The sequence below is a fragment of the Papio anubis genome, chromosome X, assembly GCF_008728515.1.
Source record: "Papio anubis isolate 15944 chromosome X, Panubis1.0, whole genome shotgun sequence".
Taxonomy (NCBI): domain Eukaryota; kingdom Metazoa; phylum Chordata; class Mammalia; order Primates; family Cercopithecidae; genus Papio; species Papio anubis.
This window is the reverse complement of record NC_044996.1, coordinates 104926531-104950314: the sequence shown is the minus strand read 5'-3', so window position 1 is coordinate 104950314 and position 23784 is coordinate 104926531. Positions and strand designations below refer to the sequence as shown.

Sequence of the window (23784 nt, the reverse complement as noted above, 5' to 3'; positions counted from 1 at the left end):
AACTACTTGGGAAGCTGAGGCAGAATTGCTTGAATTCGGGAGTTGGAGGTTGCAGTGAGCCGAGATCTCACCACTGCACTCCAGCCTGGGCAACAAGAGGGAAACTCTGTCTCAACAACAACAACAACACCACCACAAGTGATTATTTTTTTCGAGTCAGTCACATTAGAGTGGAGGTTTTGGAAGGGTGCTTTAGACATTTTGGTGCTAATAATTTCACATTCCTAATGGAAAAATCTCTCTTCTTCCTTTCAGAGTTCTCTGAAGTCCCATTTGTATAAATTCCCTAGAGGCAAAGCAAGTTTGAGAGTTTCCTGTTTCTTGATGATAGGTGAGGAAATCGACTCTATTCCCTAAATTGGGAGTGGCTTTGGTAAGCATAGTGTGTTCTAGAAAGTTCAAACTTTTTAGGGAGTGTTTTTCTTTTTTTGCTTTCTTTCTTTTTTAATAATAAAGAGACAGGGCCTCGCTATGTTATCCAGGCTGGTTTTCAACTCCTGGCGTCAAAGGATCTTCCCACCTTGGCCTCTCAAAGGGCTGGGATTACAGGAGTGAGCCACCACACCTGGCTTTGAGAGTGTCTTTCTGATTCAGTTTTCAGTTGGGCAAGGTTTTCCTAGGGTGAGTCTGCTACCTGGGGAACTCCTGGGGTCACTGCTTTTAACTCACTCTCATTTTTTCACCCTCAGGAAACTCCAAGAAGAAAATGGAGACTGGGAACTGAAGAAACAGTAAGGCTTCCCCGCCCCCCCCAATAAATCTGTTTTACATTTGTGCACTAAATCACGCTCAAATGCCTTAGTGTAGGTCTCTTATGTGCAATTTAAAATCCTCAATGTCTCTAACTGAAAGTTTTAGCTCTGTGCCTCCTCTCTCATATAATCTCTTATTTGATTACTGATGCTCAACCTGACTGGGCTTTCTCCCCACCTTACCTACAGTTTTCACTGAAAAAATCTCCCCATCTCCTATCCTTGGATATGAAATCATTTCCACCTTTCAAGGTCACCAGCTGGGGCGTCATTTTCTACCTAGAGACGCTATAGTGTGCCCCTTCTTGCCTCACATCATAGGCAAAAGACTATGAACTGCGGAAGGGGAGGATCCTGGTCTAATTACTATGTCTAGCCTTCATACATCCTCATGGAACACCTTGCCCAGATTGGAAACTGAGTGAATGGACAAATTAAGTAATTAATTAACTTTCTGTCCCATGACTCCTTGTAGATTGGAAAGCCTTTGGAGGTAGAGTTGCCAGATTTAGCGAATCAAAATATAGGCTACCCAGTTATATCTGCATTTCAGATAACCAGTAATATTTCTTTTAATATAAGTATGTCCCATAAATTAATTGCGACATCATAACAAATAATCGTTGTTTACATGAAATTCAAATTTAACTGGGCGTCCTGTATTTTATCTGGCACCACGATGTGGAGGGCAGGGGTTCCCTTTTGCGCCTGGCTTCTTCCCAGCAGGTGCTCGGTGTCTGTGTACCTGTTAGAGCGAAATCCTAACCAGCCCCGCCTTTCATAGCTGGCGTCCTTAGCTGGGCGGAGGCACACGACCAGGAAAGCCAGACATCCGGGTTGGAGACCATCGCTCGAGACTGGCAGAAAGGTCTGCACTCGGGAGGCAGCCTCAACCCGTGGGCTCCGGGACTTCTCGACTGGCTCCATCACCCACTCTGACCACCCGCCCTACGCCCCACCTGGTGACCAGTCATCCCCGATCGGGGGGCGGGACTGCCCGACTTTTCAGTCGCTGCCTACCATTGGCAAAACTCTCCATCCGTTACTTTAAGCCCCGCCTATCAGACTGACGCTTCCCAAGTTACGTCTCTTCCGTAGGCCGCGACGTAGCTGGTGATTGGTGGCGAAAGCGGCAGCTGTCCCAGCGGACGCGACGAAGGGACGGGCCCCGGGAGTCTGGAAGAGTCCGAGCGCGTCGCCCCCTCACGCTGCGGTTGTCGCTCGTGTCCCGCCGGCTCGCTCCGTGTCGCCCTGCACTGCTGCGGCCGGCGCGGCACCATGGCTGTGTTTGTCGTGCTCCTGGCGTTGGTGGCGGGTGAGGAGCCGGGGGCGGGCAGGACGTGCCTGGGAAGGCCCTGCGCCGCGGGGCTTGGGGGTCCGGGGCGGCCGCGGGCGAGTGACTGCGAGGCAGGTGCCGCAGTGCGGTCCGTCAGCGGCGGCCTCGCCTCAGCCGCCTCCCTGTCAGCATCTTCTCCGGATCGGCGGTGGCGGCGCGGCCTCACGGGCCGCCGGGGCCGGGGCTGGGCTGCGTAGGGGACCCTTGAGCCGGCCTCCACCCTCCACTTTGAGGAAGGCGCGTCCGGCAGGCCTCTTCCGCCTGGAGAGGCCCTTCAGAGTACGGAGATACATTTCTCAATGAAGTGGGATTCATTGAGTCGCAGCCCGGTGCCGAAGAAGGGAAGGCAGACTTTTTAGCTGCCACGATGTTTTTGCATTTGTACGGTGTCTTCATTTCTAGTGGTTGTCATCAGTAATTGCTGAAATCTCCTCCCCTCCCCTCCCTTATGTATATTTCAGGATACAAAAGTTGAGATGGAGTCATTATTTTTATGTGATTATTTCTTAAGGCGAATACAAAGCACCTCTCAATGGTTTGTCACAGTTCCAAATTTTAAGGATTTGGAAACTAGGATGTGAGTCACATTTTTAGGGTCACATGTCAATACATGGTAGCTTTCTGAGTAGAACCTAGGTTCCTAAGCATTCAGCAAGAGGAGAAGAAATCAGCTAATACGTGGCCTCTTATTGCATATCATGTGGTAATGTATTTCATTTGACAGCAGTCCTTAGAAGTGGGTATCTTCTTCGTTTTGCAGGGTGATCAACCTAAATAAATTACCCAATGCTAAACAGGTAGTAGCAAAGCTGAATTTGATTTCAGATGAGGTGGTACCAGCGCATGGGCCTTTTCCATTATATATGTTGTGTTGCACAGGTAACGCTATTACTGTATGAGAATGTGGGAGTAATGGGGGCTGAGACTGGAGGCACACACAGTAGTGAACAAGAGGCCAAGTTGAGAACAGTTTGGAGGAATGGGTGCTCTGATCCTCAGTGTGTCAGTTTAAAACCTGTGGGAGGCCGGGCGCGGTGGCTCACGCCTGTAATCCCAGCACTTAGGGAGATTGAGGCAGGCGGATCACCTGAGGTCAGGAGTTTGAGACCAGCCTGGCCAACATGGCAAAACGCCATCTCTACTGCAAATACAAAAATTACCCGGGCGTGATGGGGCACGCCTGTAAATCCCAGCTACTCAGGAGGCTGAGGTACAGGAATCGCTTGAACCTGGGAGGCGGAGGTTGCAGTGAGCCGAGATCCCGCCACTGCACTCCAGCCTGAGCGACAGAGCCAGACTTTATCTCAAAAGCAAAAACAAACAAACAGACAAACAAACCAAAAACCTATGTGAGGTGTTGGGAGGTCCTGCTTTTGGAATGGCGATTTAATTCTGCACCAGTATGCTCTTGAAATCTGCAGATCTCCTCTGTCCCTAGAGGTGCGGGGGTTTTTGTGTGTTAATGATAGTTAGGTTGTATCCATGCCCCAAACATTTTCAAGTTTTTTGTTTCTTCTGTTTCTGGCTCCGGAAAGGTCATTCTGATCTACTGAGATATTTTGAGGGAATTAATTTTAATTCAGTTTTTGAAATTTTAAAAATATTCCCTTTGATCCTATGGTTTAACTGAACATCTATTGAGATTCCATGTTTTAATGTTTTGACTGATATTATTTTGATTCAGTGAGGTGTAGGGTTTTTTGTTTTGGGTCTGAGATAAAATAATTGCTTCTGCACACGGTTTGAACATGCTTTCCTTACTAGCATAGCCGAGTTCATACAGAACAAGAACCTGATCCTGTCAGCTTCTGAATTGCTCAGTCTTGTCAGATGAGGCTCAATTATTATTTTCCACAATGACTAAATGTGATGTAATGGAAAATATCTTTAAGAGCTCTGACTTCTATATTCCAGGCAGAAACAAAAATAGAAATCCTTTAAAACAGTGTTGCCAAACTAGACAGAGAACTAGGGACCTAGAGAGAGAGGAAGGGAACTAGGGTTTTGAATACCAAATCATGAGGAGTATTTGAAAAAATTCAGATATTTAGCCTGGAGAAGAATGGCCAAGGGTGAACACATGGAATTTGAAGTGATGTCATGTAGAAGAGAAGAGAGATAGGACCCATTTTATATTAATTGATTCCATCCGCCATTCATAGATGATCATAGCACAGTATAGTGGAGTTCCTAGAGGGAAGGACACTTATCCCAGATGGGGGAGGCTGAGAAAAATTTCCCATGGGAGGTGCCTCCCAGGGCTAATGTGTTGAAAAGTTGGGGTGGGAAGAAAAGGTATTTGAAACAGAACAGCATGTGTAAAAGCAGAGCGATGTGAGAGTAAAGGGGCAATTAGTTTGGTGGGGCTAAAATGTACAGCGATTAAGTTGGGGAGATCCCAGAAATAATGTTGATGAGGTTACTTGGGTGTTAATGCTTTGGGTTTTGCCTCAGAGTCTCTGGGCAGTGAGAGGAGGCATTTAAGCAGAAGGGTGAATGGTCAGATCTATATTTTGAAGCAGTTATGGGAAAATCTGGATTGGAGAGTGGCATGACAAGGGTCATAAGGCAACCAATTCTAGCACACCTGGTGAGGGCCTGAAGAGTGTGGCCTGGACATTGAGGGAAAGGATTTGTGAGATAAGAAAGAAAGATGAGAGTCAGTGGCTAATTAGCTGTGTTGCTGAGGAAGGATTTAAAGACAACTGATTCCAGCCACTGGTTGGAAGGTGGTATCATCCATCAAGATAGAGAATACAGGAGAAGCGTGTGGAAAGATGGTGAATTGGGTGTTTTTGGTGTTTGTAGCCTTAGGAGTAGTTGGGCTCAGCCTCGGAGAGATGTAGAATAGGAAAATAATAAAAGTCAAGAATGGAGCCCTCAGATCTCCAAAGTGGAATATGCTAGGTGATCCATTTGGATGCCAGAAGAATGTACTAGAACTTCCATTTATATCTTTTTTGTTTTTGTTTTTGAGACAGAGTCTCACTCTGTCGCCCAGGCTGGAGTGCACTGGTGTGATCACAGCTCACTGCAGCCTCGACTACCCAGGCTCAAGCGATTCTCCCACCTCAGCCTCCCTAGTAGCTGGGACCGCAGGTGCATGCCACTATACCCAGCTAATTTTTTGTTTGTTTTTGTAGCGATGAGGTCTTGAACTCCTGGGCCCAAGTGATCCCCCTCCTCAGCCTCCCAAAGTGCTGGAATTACATGCAGGTGTGAGCCATCGCACCTGGCCTCTATCTATCTATCTGTCTATCTAGCGATCATTTTTTTTTTTTTTCTTTTTTGAGACAGTCTTGCTCTGTCACCCAGACTGAAGTGCAGTGGCACAATCTCGGCTCACTACAACCTCCGCCTCCTGGGTTCAAGTGATTCTTGTCCCTCAGCCTCCCAAGTAGCTGGGACTACTCTTGTTGCCCAGGCTGGAGTGCAATGGCACGATCTTGGCTCACCTCAAGCTCCACCTCCTGGGTTCAAGTGATTCTCCTGCCTCAGTCTTCCAAGTAGCTGGGATTACAGCCATGCGCCACCACGCCTGGCTAATTTTGTATTTTTCTAGTAGAGACGGGGTTTCTCCATGTTGGTCAGGCTGGTCTTGAACTCTCAACCTCAGGTGATCTGCCTCCTGAGTAGCTGGGACTACAGGCATGCACCACCACATCCGGCTAACTTGTGTATTTTTTTTGGTACAGACGAGTTTCACTATGTTCGCCAGACTGGTCTCGAACTCCTGACCTCAAATGATCCACCCGCCTCAGCCTCCAAAAGTGCTGGGATTACAGGCATGAGCCACCACACCTGGCCTAATTTTTATATTTTCAGTAGAGATGGGGTTTCGCCATGATGGCCAGGCTGGTCTTGAACTCTTGACCTCAAGTGATCTGCCTGTCTCAGCCTCCCAAAGTGCTGGGATTACAGCTGTGAGCCATCATGCCTGGCCTATCTGTTTTTATCTTATCTCTTTTTAAGAGATAATGGTCAGGTATTTTGTAGACTGTCCCTCGATTTGGGTTTATCTGATGTTTTCTCATTATTAGATTGGGAAAAATATACACAGGTATCTCATCCTTTTTAAAATTTTTGGTTTTTTGTGCTTTGTAATATAGCACAAATCAAATACATAATCTATTACTATAGTAGAAGTGTATACTTTACATGGAGAGGATGAGAGGGACAGAGAGAAGAGAGAAAGGCTACTTTCCAATTTTGTGCTGATAGGGTTGAAATCTAAAAAGTTTGGCCGCCAGTGCTTTAAAGGACAGGAAGGGAAAGAAACAGAGGAGAAGCAGTCAAAGGGATTGCAAGGAAAACCAGGGGCTGTGGCTGCATGAAGACCAAAGCAGGGGCTTTTCAAGGACGGAGTTGGCAGTATCAAATGCTTTGGTAAGTTAGATAAAATTAAGGGATGGAAATTGCCTTTTGAGTTTGGGGAGTCGTTTCAGTGGCATGGTGGGCTTGGAAGGTGTGGGCGGCCAAGTGCGGTGGCTCACGTCTGTAATCCCAGCACTTTGGGAGGCCAAGGCAGGCGGGTTGTTTGAGGTCAGGAGTTTGAGACCAGTCTGGCCAACATAGTGAAACCCCGTCTCTACCAAAAAAATACACAAGTTAGCCACATGGGGTGATGCGTGCCCGTAGTCCCAGCCACTCAGGAGTCTGAGGCAGTAGAATCTCTTGAACCTGGGAGGTGGAGGTTGCGGTGAGCTGAGATCCTTACCACTGCACTCCAACCTGGGTGACAGAGCAAGACCCTGTCTCAAAAAAAAAAAAAAATTAAAAGTTTTAAAAAATTGTGTGGGTTAAGTAGTAAATGTAAAATGAAGTCTAGAAGCAAACGGTGGTTTACGGCTCTTCCTGGATTCTTCCTCTGAAGGGGAGCAAGGCTGGTAGCTGGTGGAGACTGGTAGGACCAAAGGAGGTTTTTTATGGTTTTAGTTATAGAATGGGAGTGCCCTGAGTTTATTTTTATGCTGAAGTGAAAGGGCCAGTGGAGAGGGAGAAAATTGGTGGTTTGAGGTGTGACTTCATTCATTCATTAACTCAACAAGTACTTATTGAGCAGCAATGTGTCGGGCTCTCTTCTCAGCCCTGGGGATAGTGTGTGAACAAGACTGCACTGAAATCCCCGCCTTCATGGAGCTTGTATTCTATAGGACCATCTTTTGATGGCTGTTACCATATAGCCACCTAGCTCCTGATATGTTGTCTGTCCTAGAAGAGTGGCTTACTTAATAAACAGTGAAGGAGCGAAGGTCCCTGAGAAGGCTGAACACAGGATTGTCTTAGACTGGAGGAGGGACATCCCTGCCCTCATGTCTGGAGGGAGAGGAGATATAGATAGGGGCTTGTGCAGATACATTTGTGGTGGGGAGAGGAAGCAGGTAGCTCAAGAAATTCCTCTGTTTTCTCTGAAGCTGGAGATGAGGTTATCTGGTGAGACTGAGTCAGGGAGTGATAGCATAGGAAGTTGAAAGTTAGGAAGCCCATTTCAGTTCAGTACAAGGAAAAACTTTTCAAAGGATTAGAATGTTGGGAAAATGAAGCCAGTTGCCGGCAAATGTAGTTCGTATATTGAGGTGGTGTCCCCATCACTGGCAGTATTGAAATAGAGGAGGGGTGACTTTCTGCCAGGTATCCCTGAGACATGCTTATACTTACAATAAGCAGAAGTTTGGACAAATGACCTTTCTCTTTATAGGAGTCCCTGACTCTAGGTTTTCTAAAGCTCTGGGCTTCTAAAGGACTGTTGTACAAGCATGGAAGTTGAAACTACGAAGTTGGGGCAAAGTTACTTGGTATAGGTTTGCTGGAATTGAATGAGTAGGGCCATGTCTCAAAACAAGGGTATCTCCAAATCAAAATATGGTTTTTTAAATGTGTATGGTACCTGGGGCTGGGTGTGGTGGCTCACGCCTGTAATCCCAACACATAGGGAGGCCGAGGCAGGCTGATCACTTGAGGTCAGGAGTTTGAGACCAGCCTGGCTGATATGGTGAAACCCCGTCTCTACTAAAAATACAAAATTTAGCCAGGCATGGTGGCACACACCTGTAATTCCAGCTACTCGGGAGGCTGAGGCAGGAGAATTGCTTGAACCTGGGAGGCGGAGGTTGCAGTGAGCCAATATTGTGCCACTGCACTCCAGCCTTGGCAACACTGCGAGACTCTGTCTCAAAACAAACAAACAAACTAAATATGTGTATGGTTCTTGGGAAGCATAGGTCTCTTGGTTACTCATTTTTTTAGTGTTTGCAGTACTACTACTTTAGTGAACCAAGATATCGATCAGTTACAAAAGACCATTCCATTCTGCTAAATTTTTTTGGTCTATCTTCAGCTAGAGCAGTTTGGAAGTTCCTGTTCTGACGGCTGTGCTGGATTGAAATTTGTAACACTATGTATCAGCACCATCCTGAAACCTTTTATTTACTGTCAATACTGCAACACCAAAACATTTACTGTTGCTTCCAACTTTATTTCCATACCCTGTTAGTGGTACTTTCCTTAGGTCAAGAGAATAACACTGATGCTTTACTAAAGTCTAATTTTCCCATACTAGATGTGGCTGACATTTGTTCTAGACTTAGAGCTAATTTTTTTCATAGGAATGCAAAATTTAAAAATCAGCCAGGCATGATGGCATGCACCTGTAGTCCTAGCTACTCAGAAGGCTGAGGCAGGAGGCTGAGGCAGGAAGATCACTTGGGCCCTGGAGTTTGAGGCTGCAGTGAGTCATGCAGACTCAAACTCAGCTTGGGCGACACAGTCAGACCCTGCCTCTAAAAAAAGAACTAGGTACAAATTTCATCCTTAAATGTAAACAACCAATTGTGTTCACTTTGGTTGCCCAAAGACTACAAAAAGCTCAGGGGCTCTGCCCTTAGGCCTGGCAGTGAAGCAGTTCCCAGGCAGAGTTTCTGTTTTCAGGGGTGCTCAGGATATGGAGAAAAGTTCCTTTCAGTGACTGAAATTAGCTACTTGTCCCCGTGTAAGCTAGACATCACTAGGTTAATAGATAATGGATGAAGAGGCCAAATACGTCATCCTTGGCTGTGGAGGGCTTATAAAATAGTCCCTTTCTCATCTTTATCTTTTAATCCCAAAACCTTAGACTAGTTGACTTTATCATTACAGAATACCTTTTCTTACCCTCTTGACATGTCAACTACAATTTCCTGGACTTTGTTTCTAAAGTCTGAAGTGTTTTTGTGTTTCTCCTTGTGACATGTATGCCCCATCCCCCCAACATTTGAGAGTCCTTATTTCACTAGGGTTGCCTGTGGGACATAGGGGAAGATGTTACCTATCCTAAGACATACTAACCTGCTAAAATCTTATAGTGAAATACTAGGAACTTTATGAATTTGTATTGTGTAGAGAGGATTGATGGTAGAAATAATTTAGAGATTTCAAGCTTTTCTTCCTTTTTAGTCTGTGCCTGGGCTTTGTTTTTTAAATTTTGGAGATATGCCACTGATTTCTAATTCCTGCCAAATTGCTACATGCCTCTATTAAGAGCCATCAGTAGAAAGGTGTCTATATCATTAGGAAACCCTGTTTTATAGTCGTACCTTTGTTGATCTCTTTTTGAGATTTTGTTTGTTTGTTTCTTGTTTTTATCAGGCAGTCCCTGAACCGGAATAGGTTCAGAGAGGCTCTGATAGTTGTACTTTTGTTCCAGCAGAATGTGTGGACTTAAATCCTTAGAGTGATACTTTGAAAAAGAATTTGTTATTGTTTAGGACTCAGCATTTTGACCAGTCATAATTTAATATGCTAAGTCAGTGGTGAATGGGGAAACATGTATTATATTTAATAATTGTCAAGGTAAATGATTTATGGTGTTGATAATTCATTTACTAATCTGTTTTCTTTTCAGGTGTTTTGGGGAACGAGTTTAGTATATTAAGATCACCGGGGTCTGTTGTTTTCCGAAATGGAAATTGGCCTATACCAGGAGAGCGGATCCCAGACGTGGCTGCATTGTCCATGGGCTTCTCTGTGAAAGAAGTATGTATATATTTTTTTAAATGTTTGGAGCTGCTTCTAAGAACATTTTTACTGATTTCTGCTAATAGCCCAAGAAAGCATCAAACAAACGTAGGTACATTTGGTACAGATTACAAAAGTTAAAAAGCTCATCTGGACCAGGCGCAGTGGCTCACGCCTGTAATCCCGGCATTCTAGTAGGCCAAGGTGAGAGGATCAGTTGAACCCAGGAATTTGAGACCAGCCTGGGCAACATAGTGAGACTCCCATCTCAATTAAAAATAAATGAATTAATTTTTTAAAAGCCCATTTGAGTTGGGAAGATTTTGGATAAGTGCTTCAAGCTTGGCTTCTGAAACAAATCATTAGAAATCATTAACTATATAATTGTTTATTCATTGTAGTGAAATTCTTTATATATTAGAGAATGCATCTGTCCTACTGCTAATAGGATATCTACTTTGTTTTTTTTTTTTTTCTTTTAGAATAGGCGATAGATTCACTATGAATGATAAAATATATATGCATTATGCCTGAGGTTAGGAAAATAGTGTAGTCAGTAGCCATGGGGCAGCCAAGGACCTTGGTTTCCTAGAATGAAGCTGTGACCTGTTGTAGTAATTGGTTGCTTATGTGATTGTAGGGGGTGGGAGGGTCTAGATCCAGTCAGTATGAGAGATCAGAAGCTAAGGGCTCAGAAGAAAGGAAATGCAGCTTGCTCTGTGCTATCATCTCCTTCTCTTTGTAAGTCTGCTGCTTTTGATGTGGTCTCTAGATATATATCATCAGTCACTGAAAGGAACTTTTCTCCAAATCCTGAGCACCCTTGAAAACAGAAACTCTGCCTGGGAACTGCTTCACTGCCAGGCCTAAGGGCAGAGCCTCTGAGCTTTTTGTAGTCTTTGGGCAACCAAAGTGAACACGATTGGTTGTTTACATTTAAGGATGAAATTTGTACCTAGTTCTTTTTTTTAGAGACAGGGTCTGACTGTGTCGCCCAAGCTGAGTTTGAGTCTGCATGACTCACTGCAGCCTCAAACTCCAGGGCCCAAGTGATCTTCCTGCCTCAGCCTCCTGCCTCAGCCTTCTGAGTAGCTAGGACTACAGGTGCATGCCATCATGCCTGGTTGATTTTTAAATTTTTCATAGAGACAGGGTCTCACTATGTTGTCCAGGCTAGTAGGTCTTTAACTCCTGGCCTCAAGCAATCCTTTCTGCCTCAGCCTTCTAAAGCGCTCGATTACAGGCACGAGCCACCACACCCAGCCTGTACCTAATTCTTTTCTTTGTTTTGTTTTGTTTGCAACAGGGTCCCGCTCTGTCACCCAAGCTAGAGTGCAGTGGCCTGATCTCGGCTCACTGCAACCTCCACCTCCTAGGTTCAAGAGATTCTCCCACCTCAGCCTCCCCAGTAGCTGGGACCACAGGTGCACAACACCATGCCCAGATCATTTTTATATTTTTTGTAGAGACAGGATTTTGCCATGTTGCCCAGGCTGGTCTTGAACTCCTGGGCACAAGGAATCTACCTGCTTCAGCCTCCCAAAGTGCTGAGATTATAGGCGTGAAGACCATACCCGACCATCTAGTTCTTTACAACCTTAAACTTGATTACAGATGGCTGTTAAAATAACTTTGAGAAAGAATTATTAGTAAACTAATGATAGTTACTTTTAGTAGGAATTGTTTTATTTATAAAGAGCTTAGTCTAAAGAAGATGTTTTAATGACCATCTTGCTATGTCGCTGTGAAAGATAAAAGTGATGCTGTATATAAGGGCAAAAAATGATGTGGGGGAAGAAAATTTCCGTGGCTACATGAAGAAAAGAATTATTTTGTGATCTGTTATTTGAAAGGTACCTATGTTTTGTTTACTTGCTTTTTTCCACAAAAGGTGTGAGATAACTTACTATTAGACTTTGTTTCAAATCTGTAGAATTTTAAGAAAATGAAGAGGGTAGAAATCAGCATTCTTAATTAGGAGATTGCAGCGACTGCCACAAATAAAATGTTTACTTTCCCTGTGAATTTTCCTTGTCAGTGTCATCCCAGAACCCCTTAACTCTGCTTTTTAGATGTTATTGGGGAGGTGGGTTCCTGAGTTGATAATTAAGCACCGTTTTGTGCTTTTCAATGTTTAGGACCTTTCTTGGCCAGGACTCGCAGTGGGTAACCTGTTTCATCGTCCTCGGGCTACTGTCATGGTGATGGTGAAGGGAGTGGACAAACTGGCTCTACCCCCAGGCAGTGTCATTTCGTACCCTTTGGAGAATGTGAGTATTTATTATAAAAATATTAAAGGGATGTGTTTTACATTTTCCCTTGTCAGCTGCCATTATGAATTGCATTCTAAACATACTTCTCTTATCTGTTTCTGATGCACGGTTTCTTTTGAAATTCTTTTACAAACACAATTTCTTTTTAAGAAAATTACATGATGATTGTAATTGATTGAGGCTTGGCTGTTCTCTGTGGATGAGAGTACTGTTTAAGATAAGAGATAGAGAAATTGCCCCACTCAGAATAGCCAGAGGCTCGAAAAAAAGAGCCACCAAAGGAGAAACCAGTTGGGGGTGTATCCTGCTGCCATTTTCTTGGCCATTGTCTTGTCATCTTCCCTGCAGGATTTTACCTCTTTTTGTGTGTAAGGACACTGGAGGCTGCTTGCTGGCTCACTTACTCCTTCACTGGCCATTCAGGCAATGTGGGTGACTGTGCTGATCTGAGAGGCCCTCCTTCCATTATAAGCATAGAGAAGTGCTTGAAAGAATGTCACAAAAACATTTTTACTAGCATAAGTAAATTTGAATGCAAGAGGGGGCGATATACACAGGTGTTACATATGGATAGAAAACTCAGAAGCCATAGTGGTGAGCAGGAGCTGATGCTGAAACTGTGTTTCCTGCAGAAATCCAGGGACTAGAAAATGCTGTCAACTTGTTCTTGAAAAGAGGACTGGTAAAACTAGTAAAGCTGGCTTGCTGCCCTTGGCTGTTGGACCCAAAGAGTCCCCTGAGATAAATTAGAATTAGAATTATAGGCTTATGCTGTGTAGAGTGGTTCTTTCCAAATTCACATGACCTGCCCCATAGGGACACCTCCACAGCCAAGGGCTCCTTTGGTCAAATATGGAAGATGAGTGGAATTTACAAAGCACCTGAAGGAAAAAAAATGCCACGAGAAACTAGGTGCAACAAACAGAATTCATCTCCTTAGAACTACAGAGAATAGGCCAATTTCCAAGAGACCTAAAAATACATACATTAAAATTGTGAAAAAAAAAAAAAAGGGCCAGACATGGTGGCTCACACCTGTAATCCCAGCACTTTGGGAGGCCAAGATGGGAGGATTGCTTGAGGCCAGGAGTTCAAGACCAGCTTGGTCAACATAGCAAGACCCTATCTCTGGGGAGGGGAGAAGAAGAAAGAAAGAGAAAAAATTTGTGAAAAAAAGGAAGGAACAGAAACTATGAGGAAGTTATAAGATATTTTTGATATATGGTGCTTTAGTTGATACTTCAAAATATTTCATAATTTGTATTGTGATTCTTTAACCCATGAGTTATGTAGAAGTATTTTTTCCAAATGCATGAGTTTTAAAAACATAATTTCTAATTTTTAAATTTCTAAGTTCACTGCATTGTAATACTGTGGTCTATGTGATGCTGAAGTTTTGGGAATTTTTTTTTTTCAGACTTTCCTGTGGTCTAGTATAGATTATTTCCAAGCACACATGGCATACTTAGAAAAAATTACTATGCACTAATCCACAAGGCAAATCTCAACAAACAATAAAGAATCAGTATCATATAAACTACCTTCTCTGACCACAATGCAGTTAAATCTGAAAATAATAATAAAACAATATCTTAAAAGGGTATTTGGAGCCCGACACCATGCCTCATGCCTGTAATCCCAACACTTTGAGAGGCCGAGGCGGGTGAATCACTTGAGGCCAGGAATCCGAGACCAACCTGGCCAACATGGCTAAACCCTGTCTCTACTGAAAATACAAAAATTAGCCAGGCGTGGTGGCACACGTCTGTAGTCCCAGCTACTCGGTGGCTGAGGCACGAGAATTACTTGAACCCAGGAGGTGGAGGTTGCAGTGAGCTGGGATTGCGCCACTGCACTCCAGCCTGGGTGACAGAGCGAGACTCTATCTGAAAAAAAAAAAAGAAAAAGCTATTTGGATCAACATTTCTCCTTTCCCCATCCACCTGTCTTCCCCAGCCTCTTCTAACCATCATTCTGCTCTCTACTTCTATGAGTTCAACTTACAAGTGAGGTCATGTAGTATTTGTCCTTCTATGCCTGGCTTATTTCACTTAACATAATGTCCTCCAGGTTTATCCATGTTGCAAATGACAGTTTCCCCCACTTTAAAGGCTGTATAGTATTCCATTATGTTTATATACCACATTTTCTTCCGCCGAGACCAGCTGGGTTGGGGAGACCAGCGGCGCTAGAGGAATTAAAGACACACACACAGAAATATAGAGGTGTGAAGTGGGTAATCAGGGGTCTCACAGTCTTCAGAGCTGAGAGCCCCAAACAGAGATTTACCCACATATTTATTAACAGCAAACCAGTCATTAGTGTTGTTTCTATAGATATTAAATTAACTAAAAGTGTCCCTTATGGAAAATGAAGGATGGACAGAATTAAAGGAATAGGTTGGGCTAGTTAACTGCAGCAGGAACATGCCCTTAAGACACAGATCGCTCATGCTATTGTTTGTGGCTTAAGAATGGCTTTAAGCGGTTTTCCGCCCTGGGCGGGCCAGGTGTTCCTTGCCCTCATTCCTGTAAACCCACAACCTTCCAGCTTGGGCGTTAGGGCCATTATGAACATGTCACAGTGCTGCAGAGATTTTGTTTATAGCCAGTTTTGGGGCCAGTTTATGGCCAGATTTTGGGGGGCTTGTTCCCAACACACATTTTCTTCTTTCTGCTTTTTTCTTTTTTTTGAGACAGAATCTTGCTCTGTCGCTCAGGCTGGAGTGCAGTGGTGCGATATCATCTCACTGCAACTTCTGCCTCCTGAGTTCAAGGGATTCTGGTGCCTCAGCCTCCTGAGTAGCTGGGATTACAGGTGCATGCCACCACGTCTGGCTAATTTTTTGTATTTTTAGTAGAGATGAAGTTTCATCATGTTGGCCAGGCTGGTCTCAAACTCCTGAGTTCAGGTGATCCACCCACCTCAGCCTCCCAAAGTGCTGGAATTACAGGCATGAGCCACTGCATCCAGTTGCACATTTTCTTTTATCCATTCGTTTGATTATGGACACCGACGTTGCTTCCATCCATATCTTAGAAATTGTAAATAGTGCTGCAGTGAACATGGGAGTGCAGTTACCTCTTCAGCATACTGACTTCAATTGCTTTGGATATATATACCCAGAAGTGGGCTTGCTGGATCATGCTTTAGTGATCTGTTGCACAGAATGGTGACTATATTAAATAATAATGCGGTGTATATTTCAAAACTGCTAAAGGAGTAGATTTTAGATACTTTTACCACAAAAAAAGATAAGTATGTGAGGTGATGGATTTGTTCATTAGCCTGATTTAATCAGTCTACTTTGTAAACTTACGACAAAACATGACGTTGTACCCCATAAATATATACAGTTACTGTTTGTCAGTTAAAAATAAAATGAAAAGTATTTGGAAATAGTAACAAACAAAAGATACGACTCCTCAGATTTAAAGCATATGGAACATCCAGTAGGCAAAAGCCAGATCCACACCTGGATACAGTGAAATTGAAGAGTCATCAAGGAAATGGAAAGTCTTAAAAGCTATCAGGGAGAAAAAAGACACTGTCATTACAAAGGAATGAGAGTAGAAGGAAAGCAAGGAAAATGCAGTGATTGTGTAGTATGAGCTAAGTTGAGTATTATTTACATTGTCATAATAATAAAATGATATTGATCCAGTGAAAATTTTGATGTAACTGTTGGGAGAGTGGGGAGATAGAAACAGAAGTGGAGCGCATGGATGGCTCAGGGGGTGGGGCAGTGTGGTTGGTGATGTGAGAGAGCTAAAGCCTTGTTTTCTATAATGGGTAGTAAATAGACAAGGCCTGAAATTGAAAAATCAGGAGATTTAATTTAAGTGTCTTATTTAGAGATGGTAAAAACAAAAAAAGTCAACAAGAAAAGATAGTTGGAATAGATGTACTCCTAAATAATTCATGGGTTGAGGAGGAGATCACTGGAACTTTCTAAATTATTTGGAACTGAGTAACAATGAATGTACCATTTATTTACAAAATTGGGAGGTGCAGCTAACGTGGTAAGAAAAGAGAAGTTTATAGCCTTAAATTCATGTTTTAGACAATTTAGCTTGTCTAAGAATGGAAATTAATGAGCTAAAGAAAGCAGAAGAACTTCAGAGTAAATACACATAAAGTAGAAGGAAGGGAACAATACAGATCAAAAGGCAGATTATTTCACAGGGAGCATTTAAGTTGTTTATTATGTGATTTCTGTGAAAATCATTGCAGAAGATTTTCTTCAAAATAAATATATAAAAATCCAAAATGCCATTTTGAGATTTTTATTAGCATGTAATCCAAAAATAAAGATTTAACAACAGACTAGCCTCATTTTACATGAGAAGAAGCTGTGCTGTGCGAGGAGCTCATTTTATTGTTTGGCCCTGGTTGGCTGCTCAATACTTTTCCTAGCAGAAGATGGTAAATGAGAGAAAAGATTCAGGGGCAAACCCCACAAAACATAAAAATCAGAGTATCTTAGAATTCCATTTAACGTAGCTTCCATTTGATTAGCTAGCTGTTTTAGTTAGAATTTCAAGTCATACAGGTACAGAAATATGAGAAGAGATATGCATCTCCTTATAATACAGTGAGAGAAAACCATCATTCGTTATTATAAGCAACCAAGCTTTTTACTTTTTGAGCTTAGCTGCCTATATAATTATTTATTTTCCTTCATTGGTGTTCATCTGATTCATGAGCTGCTTCAATTTGATCTCTATGGACATGGTACCTAATCTTCAACTTTCCTGAACCAAGCGCCATTTCACTAAGTGAAGTGAGGCTGGAAAGTTTGCATGATTTACTCATGTATTCCCCTCACAGCCTGAGGAGGTAAACTGTATGATTGCTAAAGGAAAGCACCTCTAGCTGATTCAGGGCGGCTGCTAACAGTATGCTTTTGCAACTTTGAACTCTCTTCCCCCTCTTCACTTACTCATTAACTCATTTTAAGAGAATTTGGGGAAGAGTTAATAAGCATCTTGAGTAAGAGAAAAAAATTATTTCATTTCACAGAATCATAAAATTGATCACTTAATATTGATGTTGGGGCCGGGCGTGGTGGCTCATGCCTGTAATCCCAGCACTTTGAGAGGTCAAGGCAGGCAGATCACATGAGGCTAGGAGTTTGAGACTAGCCTGGCCAACTTGGTGAAACCCCATCTCTACTAAAAATACAAAAATTAGCCAGGTGTGGTGGTGCGTGCCTGTAATCCCAGCTACTCAGGAGGCTGAGGCAGGAGAATCACTTGTACCTGGGAGGCGGAGGCTGCAGTGAGCCGAGATCACACCACTGTACTCCAGCCTGGGCGACAGAGCAAGACTCTGTCTCAAAATAAATAAATAAATAAATAAAAAATAAGTAATGCTGGGATTTTATCAGTAAGACATAATCACATTGATTTCTGCCTGTACCACATTAGCGTTACTTTGCTACTTGTAAACATGAATCTTTAAGTAGTAAGGGAACTACTGAACGAAAGATCAACGTAAGAAATCTCCATTAAAACAAAAACATGACTGTATTCCTTGTTTTAATACAGTAATACTGGGAATGAAATAATTTTTTGAGGGGAAAAATAACTAATTTATTTTTTAAAATCATGTAGTGCAAAACAAATCTAATGGAAATAGAAGTCAGAATTTTCATTACCCTTGAGGGTAGAGGTAGTACTTCGAGGGCACTGATAGTGTTCTGTGTCGGTCTGGCTGTGCTACCTGAGTGCATGCATTTGTAAACATTTGTTGAGCTGTTACCCCAAGATTTGTATACTATATTATATGTATTTTGCACTTTAATAAAAAAATTGAAGAAAAAAAGTAGGTCTTATCACAATTGGTTATTTCAATCTAATAATATCAACATGTCCTAAGATAAAGGCTTCAAAAACCTTGTGACATACTTAACATGTTTTCCAAGAGTCTTTAGGCTATCTGAAGACAAATGTTAAATCTCATTAAACATTTTTAAAATTTTGAAATGAAAGATGAATTCCATTTTTATTTCAATTAAATTCAATACTCAGATTCCTCTAACCTTCTCTTAAATGCAAGTTAAATACTTTATTGTGGGATACGCATTAATCGTGGCCCATTTAGTCAATATTGAAACCAAATGTCTTGCTACTTCAAATACATGAGTGATCACCAGAAAATGGTTTGTGCTAGATATAGTGTTGTGTCCATCAGGTTTAAGTTATTTTCCTCTGAGGCACATTGGGAGACACAGACTTGGCCTACCAGGGGGCTGTTTAATCTTCTGTGCCCTCAAAAGAGCTTGTTTGGAAATGATTTTGGGTTTCTAAATTTCCATAGAAAGTGCTGGAAAAAAGTTTAAGCCTTCTTTTTAAATACCATTCAGATGAATGATTTTTATTCCCACTTTGGTTCACATAATAATTGCGTTCTTACTCTTAAATTTCAGGCAGTTCCTTTTAGTCTTGACAGTGTTGCAAATTCCATTCACTCCTTATTTTCTGAGGAAACTCCTGTTGTTTTGCAGTTGGCTCCCAGTGAGGAAGTAAGTGATAATGTTTTTATTTAAGACATTTTTAAAAATAAGCTTTTATTATTTGGAAATTATGAAATGTATTTTATTATGAAAATTTAAAACTAATTTATGAACAATGTTGTCATACCTCTGTGTATTGGAACTAATCTGTAGAATGTGAGCAACTTAAAATTTTCTATTCTTCTTACAGAGAGTGTATATGGTAGGGAAGGCAAACTCAGTGTTTGAAGACCTTTCAGTCACCTTACGCCAGCTCCGTAATCGCCTATTTCAAGAAAACTCTGTTCTAAGTTCACTCCCCCTCAATTCTCTGAGTAGGAACAATGAAGTAAGTGCAGTTATTCAATGAATATATGAATATCATTAATTTCCCTCTTTTTAAAAAATAGAGACAGGGTCTTACTCTGTTGAGTCCAGGCGAACTCCTGGCCTCAAGCAGTCCTGTCTCGGCCTCCCAAAGTGCTGGGATCACAGGCATGAGCCACTGCGTCTGGCCCTCCCATTCCTTATACTACTTGAAATTTTGGAAATTTTGATATTTTAGAAAATGAAAAATTGTGCACATTTACTGCTGGGGTAGATTCTTCTTTAATGTAATTTTCTTATGACTCTCATGAATAAACTGATCCTTTTTTGTGAGGGGAGCTATGGTAAATAACATCACATTTTAGCACGAGGGTTGCCACCTATTAATTCAAACAAGCCAGAGGTCATAGATCTACTTGGTGACTGGTGGAGCTGTGTGGATCTGGTAACTTGGGAGCCATTGTTCACTGCTTCTGCTGATGTGCTGCCACATTTTTCTCATTCATTCTGGACATTGCAGTGGAGGGAGCCACCTCTGCTTTTGACTCCTGTCCTTCAGCTTCTCCATCTGCTCATGCGCCCTCTTAACCATGTGGCATGCCACTTTTGTGGTGGCCTCCCCTCTTTATTTGCTGTGGATGACCAGGGCCATCATCTTTTATTCTCTGATGTGGAAACTATTCAAGGGAAGTAAGCAAACTGGGCCAATGGTAGGATCTCATTGCAGAGTGCCAGGATATCCCGATGCTTTGAAGGAAAACCACTGGAGAACTTGAATGCTTTATCATGGTTTTGTCAAAAATATAGCTATTGAGTGGCGGTCACTGTACTAGGGAATGGCCATCACCTTTTTGTTAGGAAATAATGTTTTATGTGCATTTTCAATTGAAGCAAACATACCAAATGGAAGATAATTATATAAATTCAGTTATATCATCAACATTTGTAATATCCCATGCCTTACTTGATAAATGGCAAATAAAGATCTCTGGTGCACATTTAAAAGAATGCTCTTTTTTTTGGGCTCTCTGAAGGTTGACCTGCTCTTTCTTTCTGAACTGCAAGTGCTACATGATATTTCAAGCTTGGTAAGTAGGCTGCTCTAATTTTTCAGTTCCATTTATTTTGGTTTCTAGAGAATCCTTGAATGATAGTAAAAGCAGTTGAAAAGTTTGATTAAATATGCCTTAGATTTATGATCCCATGAAAATTGAAAACTTAGTGGCAGTATTGGGAATTTTGAATATATCCATGTTATAGTCAAATTATTTTGCATTTCTGCTTTTTAGGGAGAGACAGCATATCTTCCAAGAACACAAGCCTGGGTGTAAGAACACCCTGGCCATAGTCCTAACTTGGCTGTTGATTTCTTGTCAGACTTAATTCCTATCTATATCTTTGGGCCTAAAATAGAAATAATAGTTTGGACTAATAATGCTGTCAGTCAAGTCAAGAAGGGACAAAATCCGTCTGAAGGGTATTTTTTTGGTGAATGATTTTTTAAAAATCATCCTTGTTACTGAAATAGAAATTCTTACCTGTTTGTTGTCTTCTGAGGTTGTTTTCCAAACTTTTTCAACAGATGTTGGTTTGGGGAGTCTGGAAGTGTAGTGCATTCCTGGGATCAAACTGGTCCAGCCATCTGTTCTTTCATACCAAGGCCCATACCTGTGTTTTTAAAACTGAGGAATTTTGTTGAAAGCTTTTATTAAATATCCAAGGAGTCTTGTACTGCTCCTAAACATGAGATTCGTGTTGGATTTATCAGAAACGCTTATTCAAACCAGTTTCTTTTGCCACCATTTTAGACTATTTGCATGCTGTAGTACACTGGTATGGTTTAGTTTAGCCTAGTTTGGGCATAAAACTTTAACTGGCTGTGTTTGACATCTTTCATCTTACTTTATCCACTACCTTTTTTTGTTTGTTTGTTCTCCTAAGCTGTCTCGTCATAAGCATCTAGCCAAGGATCATTCTCCTGATTTGTATTCACTGGAGCTGGCAGGTTTGGATGAAATTGGGAAGCGTTACGGGGAAGACTCTGAACAATTCAGAGATGCTTCTAAGATCCTTGTTGACGCTTTGCAAAAGGTAAATATCAATGAGACATGAGAGGCTGGAGTATGACCATTTCACTTTTAGCCTCTTAATAGAAAAATCTGCTGTTTCAAACACTGTTGACTGAGCTCTTACTTGCCTTCTTTGGGGTTCCTCTAATTATATTGGCCAAGGATGGAGTAGGGTCAAAAATGTATATTGATATATTTCTTCCTAATGCTAGAAAGAACAGCATTAGGAAAAGTTATCTCACACAAAGCTTTACACAATTTTTGTGGTAAAATATATATAACATAAAATTACCATTTTAACCACTTTTAATTGTCCAGTTCAGTGTTATTAAGTACCAGTACATTCACATGTTGTACAACCATCACTATCTTTTATTTCTAGAACTTTTTCATCTTCCCCAACTGAAACTCTGTACCGCTTAAACACTATGAGATAACTGAAGTAGAACACCCAGCACAGTACCAGACACTTAGTAGATGCATAATAAATGCTAGTTCCCCTCTGCCCTTGAAGTTCTTCACCTGCATCCTTTCAGTGAGGCTTCATATTTTAATTTTTATAGATGTTTGTGATTAACCAGAGACCACTTAGGAAGATTTCTTCATTTCTGTTTCCAACTTTCCCTCCTCCAATTTATATGCTGACAAATTCAGTCTCTTAAAGTAATTTTATTCTGAACATTTGCATATATGTTAAAGCTCAACACTTTTCTGTATAGTTGAGCATAATCAAAACCTTTAATACTTGCTTATTTTAAGATGTAGTATATTTCATGAGCCAGGAGGTAAGTGTACATTGTTCTTGTAGCTACACAAAAGCTTTAAAAATCATTTTAATAAGTATGTGTTTGACTCATTGCATAAAATGATAAGTAGTGAGGTAATGCATATGTTAATTAGCCAATGTGTACTTAAACCATTTCACAATGTGTACATATTTCAAAACAATTTGATGTGATAAATATATATGATTTTAATTTGTTAATTAAAAATGAGAAAAGTACATATCTGAGATTCCCAATAACGTTAATAACTAACTTTCAGTTTGCAGATGACATGTACAATCTTTATGGTGGGAATGCAGTGGTAGAGTTAGTCACTGTCAAGTCATTTGACACCTCCCTTGTTAGGAAGACAAGGACTATCCTTGAGGCAAAACAAGCGGTGAGTATATTTTGAGATCCTGCTTTAAAACTGTAAAATTAACTTTTTATAAAAACAAAAACATACAAAGTCCTATATCACCTATGGGTGACATGAATGAGCAGTCAGTAAATCTGAAAAACAATTTCAGTTAAAACATAAGCTTCTTGTTCACATACATATGTGTGTTTTGCCAGTGATAATCAATTCTTTGGGGTTATAATCAGATAATGCAAGAATTTTAGGGATCAAAGTAAATCTGTCCAAGATTATAATTCAAATATCAGTACACACAAGGAGACATCAGAAGTTAATGTGGCGCCAGGTGCAGTGGCGCACACCTGTGATCGCAGCTCCTCAGGAGGCTGAGGTGGGAGGATTGCTTTAGCTTGGGAGGAGTTTGAGGCCAGTTTGAGCAAACATAGCAAGACCCTGTTTTGAAAAAAAAAAAAAGAAGTGAATGTGTGCAGGAGTGGTGTGGTGCCCACATCCTATGGGCTCTGCTTTTCTAGCAGGCACATTGTCTTTGTGGCATAGTCCCTTACTTGCTGAGATCCTCTGTGTATACCTCTTTATGATTTTGATTTACTTCAACAGTTTTTTGGGTATGGATCTTGCTTCGATTTTAAGCATTTAGAGGGTCAGGATTAAGCATTACCATGGTTGCTGGCCATGGTAAAACACATACCTGTGTGTGTGTATATGTATGTGCACATTTACATACATACATATATACTTACAGCTGCAGCAGAACCTAGGGAGGGTGATGAGAAAGAGTAGTGTAGATACTCCCTAACATCCTACGGTCGAGAACATTGCTTAGGGCTGGCTGCATCACTTGCAGCAGATAGATATCCAGTCAGTCACATACACCTCCACTTCAGAACCATTTGCAGCCCCCACCTTGCTCAGTTTTACTGACCTCAGTGTGGGACTTGGAGTCAGAAGGTTGAAGCCAGTGCCTGTTTGAGATAGTCTAGCGATTACTGGTTTGAGATTGTTTCTTTCTAAATTAAATTGGGGATGGAAGGACTCTGTTTCAGACAGCATGTCAGTCTAGACAACCACCCCAAATTTTCCACCATACAACATCTAGAAATGCTGGATAAAAATAAAGACCTTTTAAAAAGTACATAGTTTGGGCCGGGTGCGGTGGCTCACGCCTGTTATCCCAGCACTTTGGGAGGCTGAGGCGGGCAGAACACCTGAGGTCAGGAGTTCTAGACCAGCCTGGGCAACATGGTGAAACAAACCCTGTCTCTACTAAAAATACAAAAATTAGCCGGGTGTGGTGGCGGGCACCTGTAATCCCAGCTAGTTGGAAGACTGAGGCAGGAGAATCGCTTGTACCCAGCAGGTGGAGGTTGCAGTGAGCCGAGATTGCACCACTGCACTC

At 41.8% G+C, this 23784-nt stretch overlaps 1 protein-coding gene across 1 annotated transcript; it reads left to right on the top strand.

Annotated features, from left to right (window-relative positions):
- Nucleotides 1-1858: 1858 nt before the first annotated feature.
- On the top strand, nucleotides 1859-23518 carry LOC116272173 (renin receptor-like). Its single transcript, XM_031661031.1, has 8 exons — nucleotides 1859-2067; nucleotides 9968-10098; nucleotides 12219-12350; nucleotides 18784-18879; nucleotides 19061-19198; nucleotides 20211-20264; nucleotides 21118-21267; nucleotides 22290-23518. Exons 1-8 carry the CDS (start codon nucleotides 2031-2033, stop codon nucleotides 22422-22424), a joined length of 873 nt encoding a protein of 290 aa, XP_031516891.1. The 5' UTR covers nucleotides 1859-2030; the 3' UTR covers nucleotides 22425-23518.
- Nucleotides 23519-23784: the final 266 nt, after the last annotated feature.

Excerpts from the sequence above, each read along its gene's own strand:
- LOC116272173 (XM_031661031.1), top strand. The coding sequence starts at position 2,031 with ATGGCTGTGTTTGTCGTGCTCCTGGCGTTGGTGGCGG. Across the intron at positions 10,099-12,218 it reads TGGGCTTCTCTGTGAAAGAA|GACCTTTCTTGGCCAGGACT; the intron begins GTATGTATATAT and ends TTCAATGTTTAG. Across the intron at positions 20,265-21,117 it reads TACATGATATTTCAAGCTTG|CTGTCTCGTCATAAGCATCT; the intron begins GTAAGTAGGCTG and ends TGTTCTCCTAAG.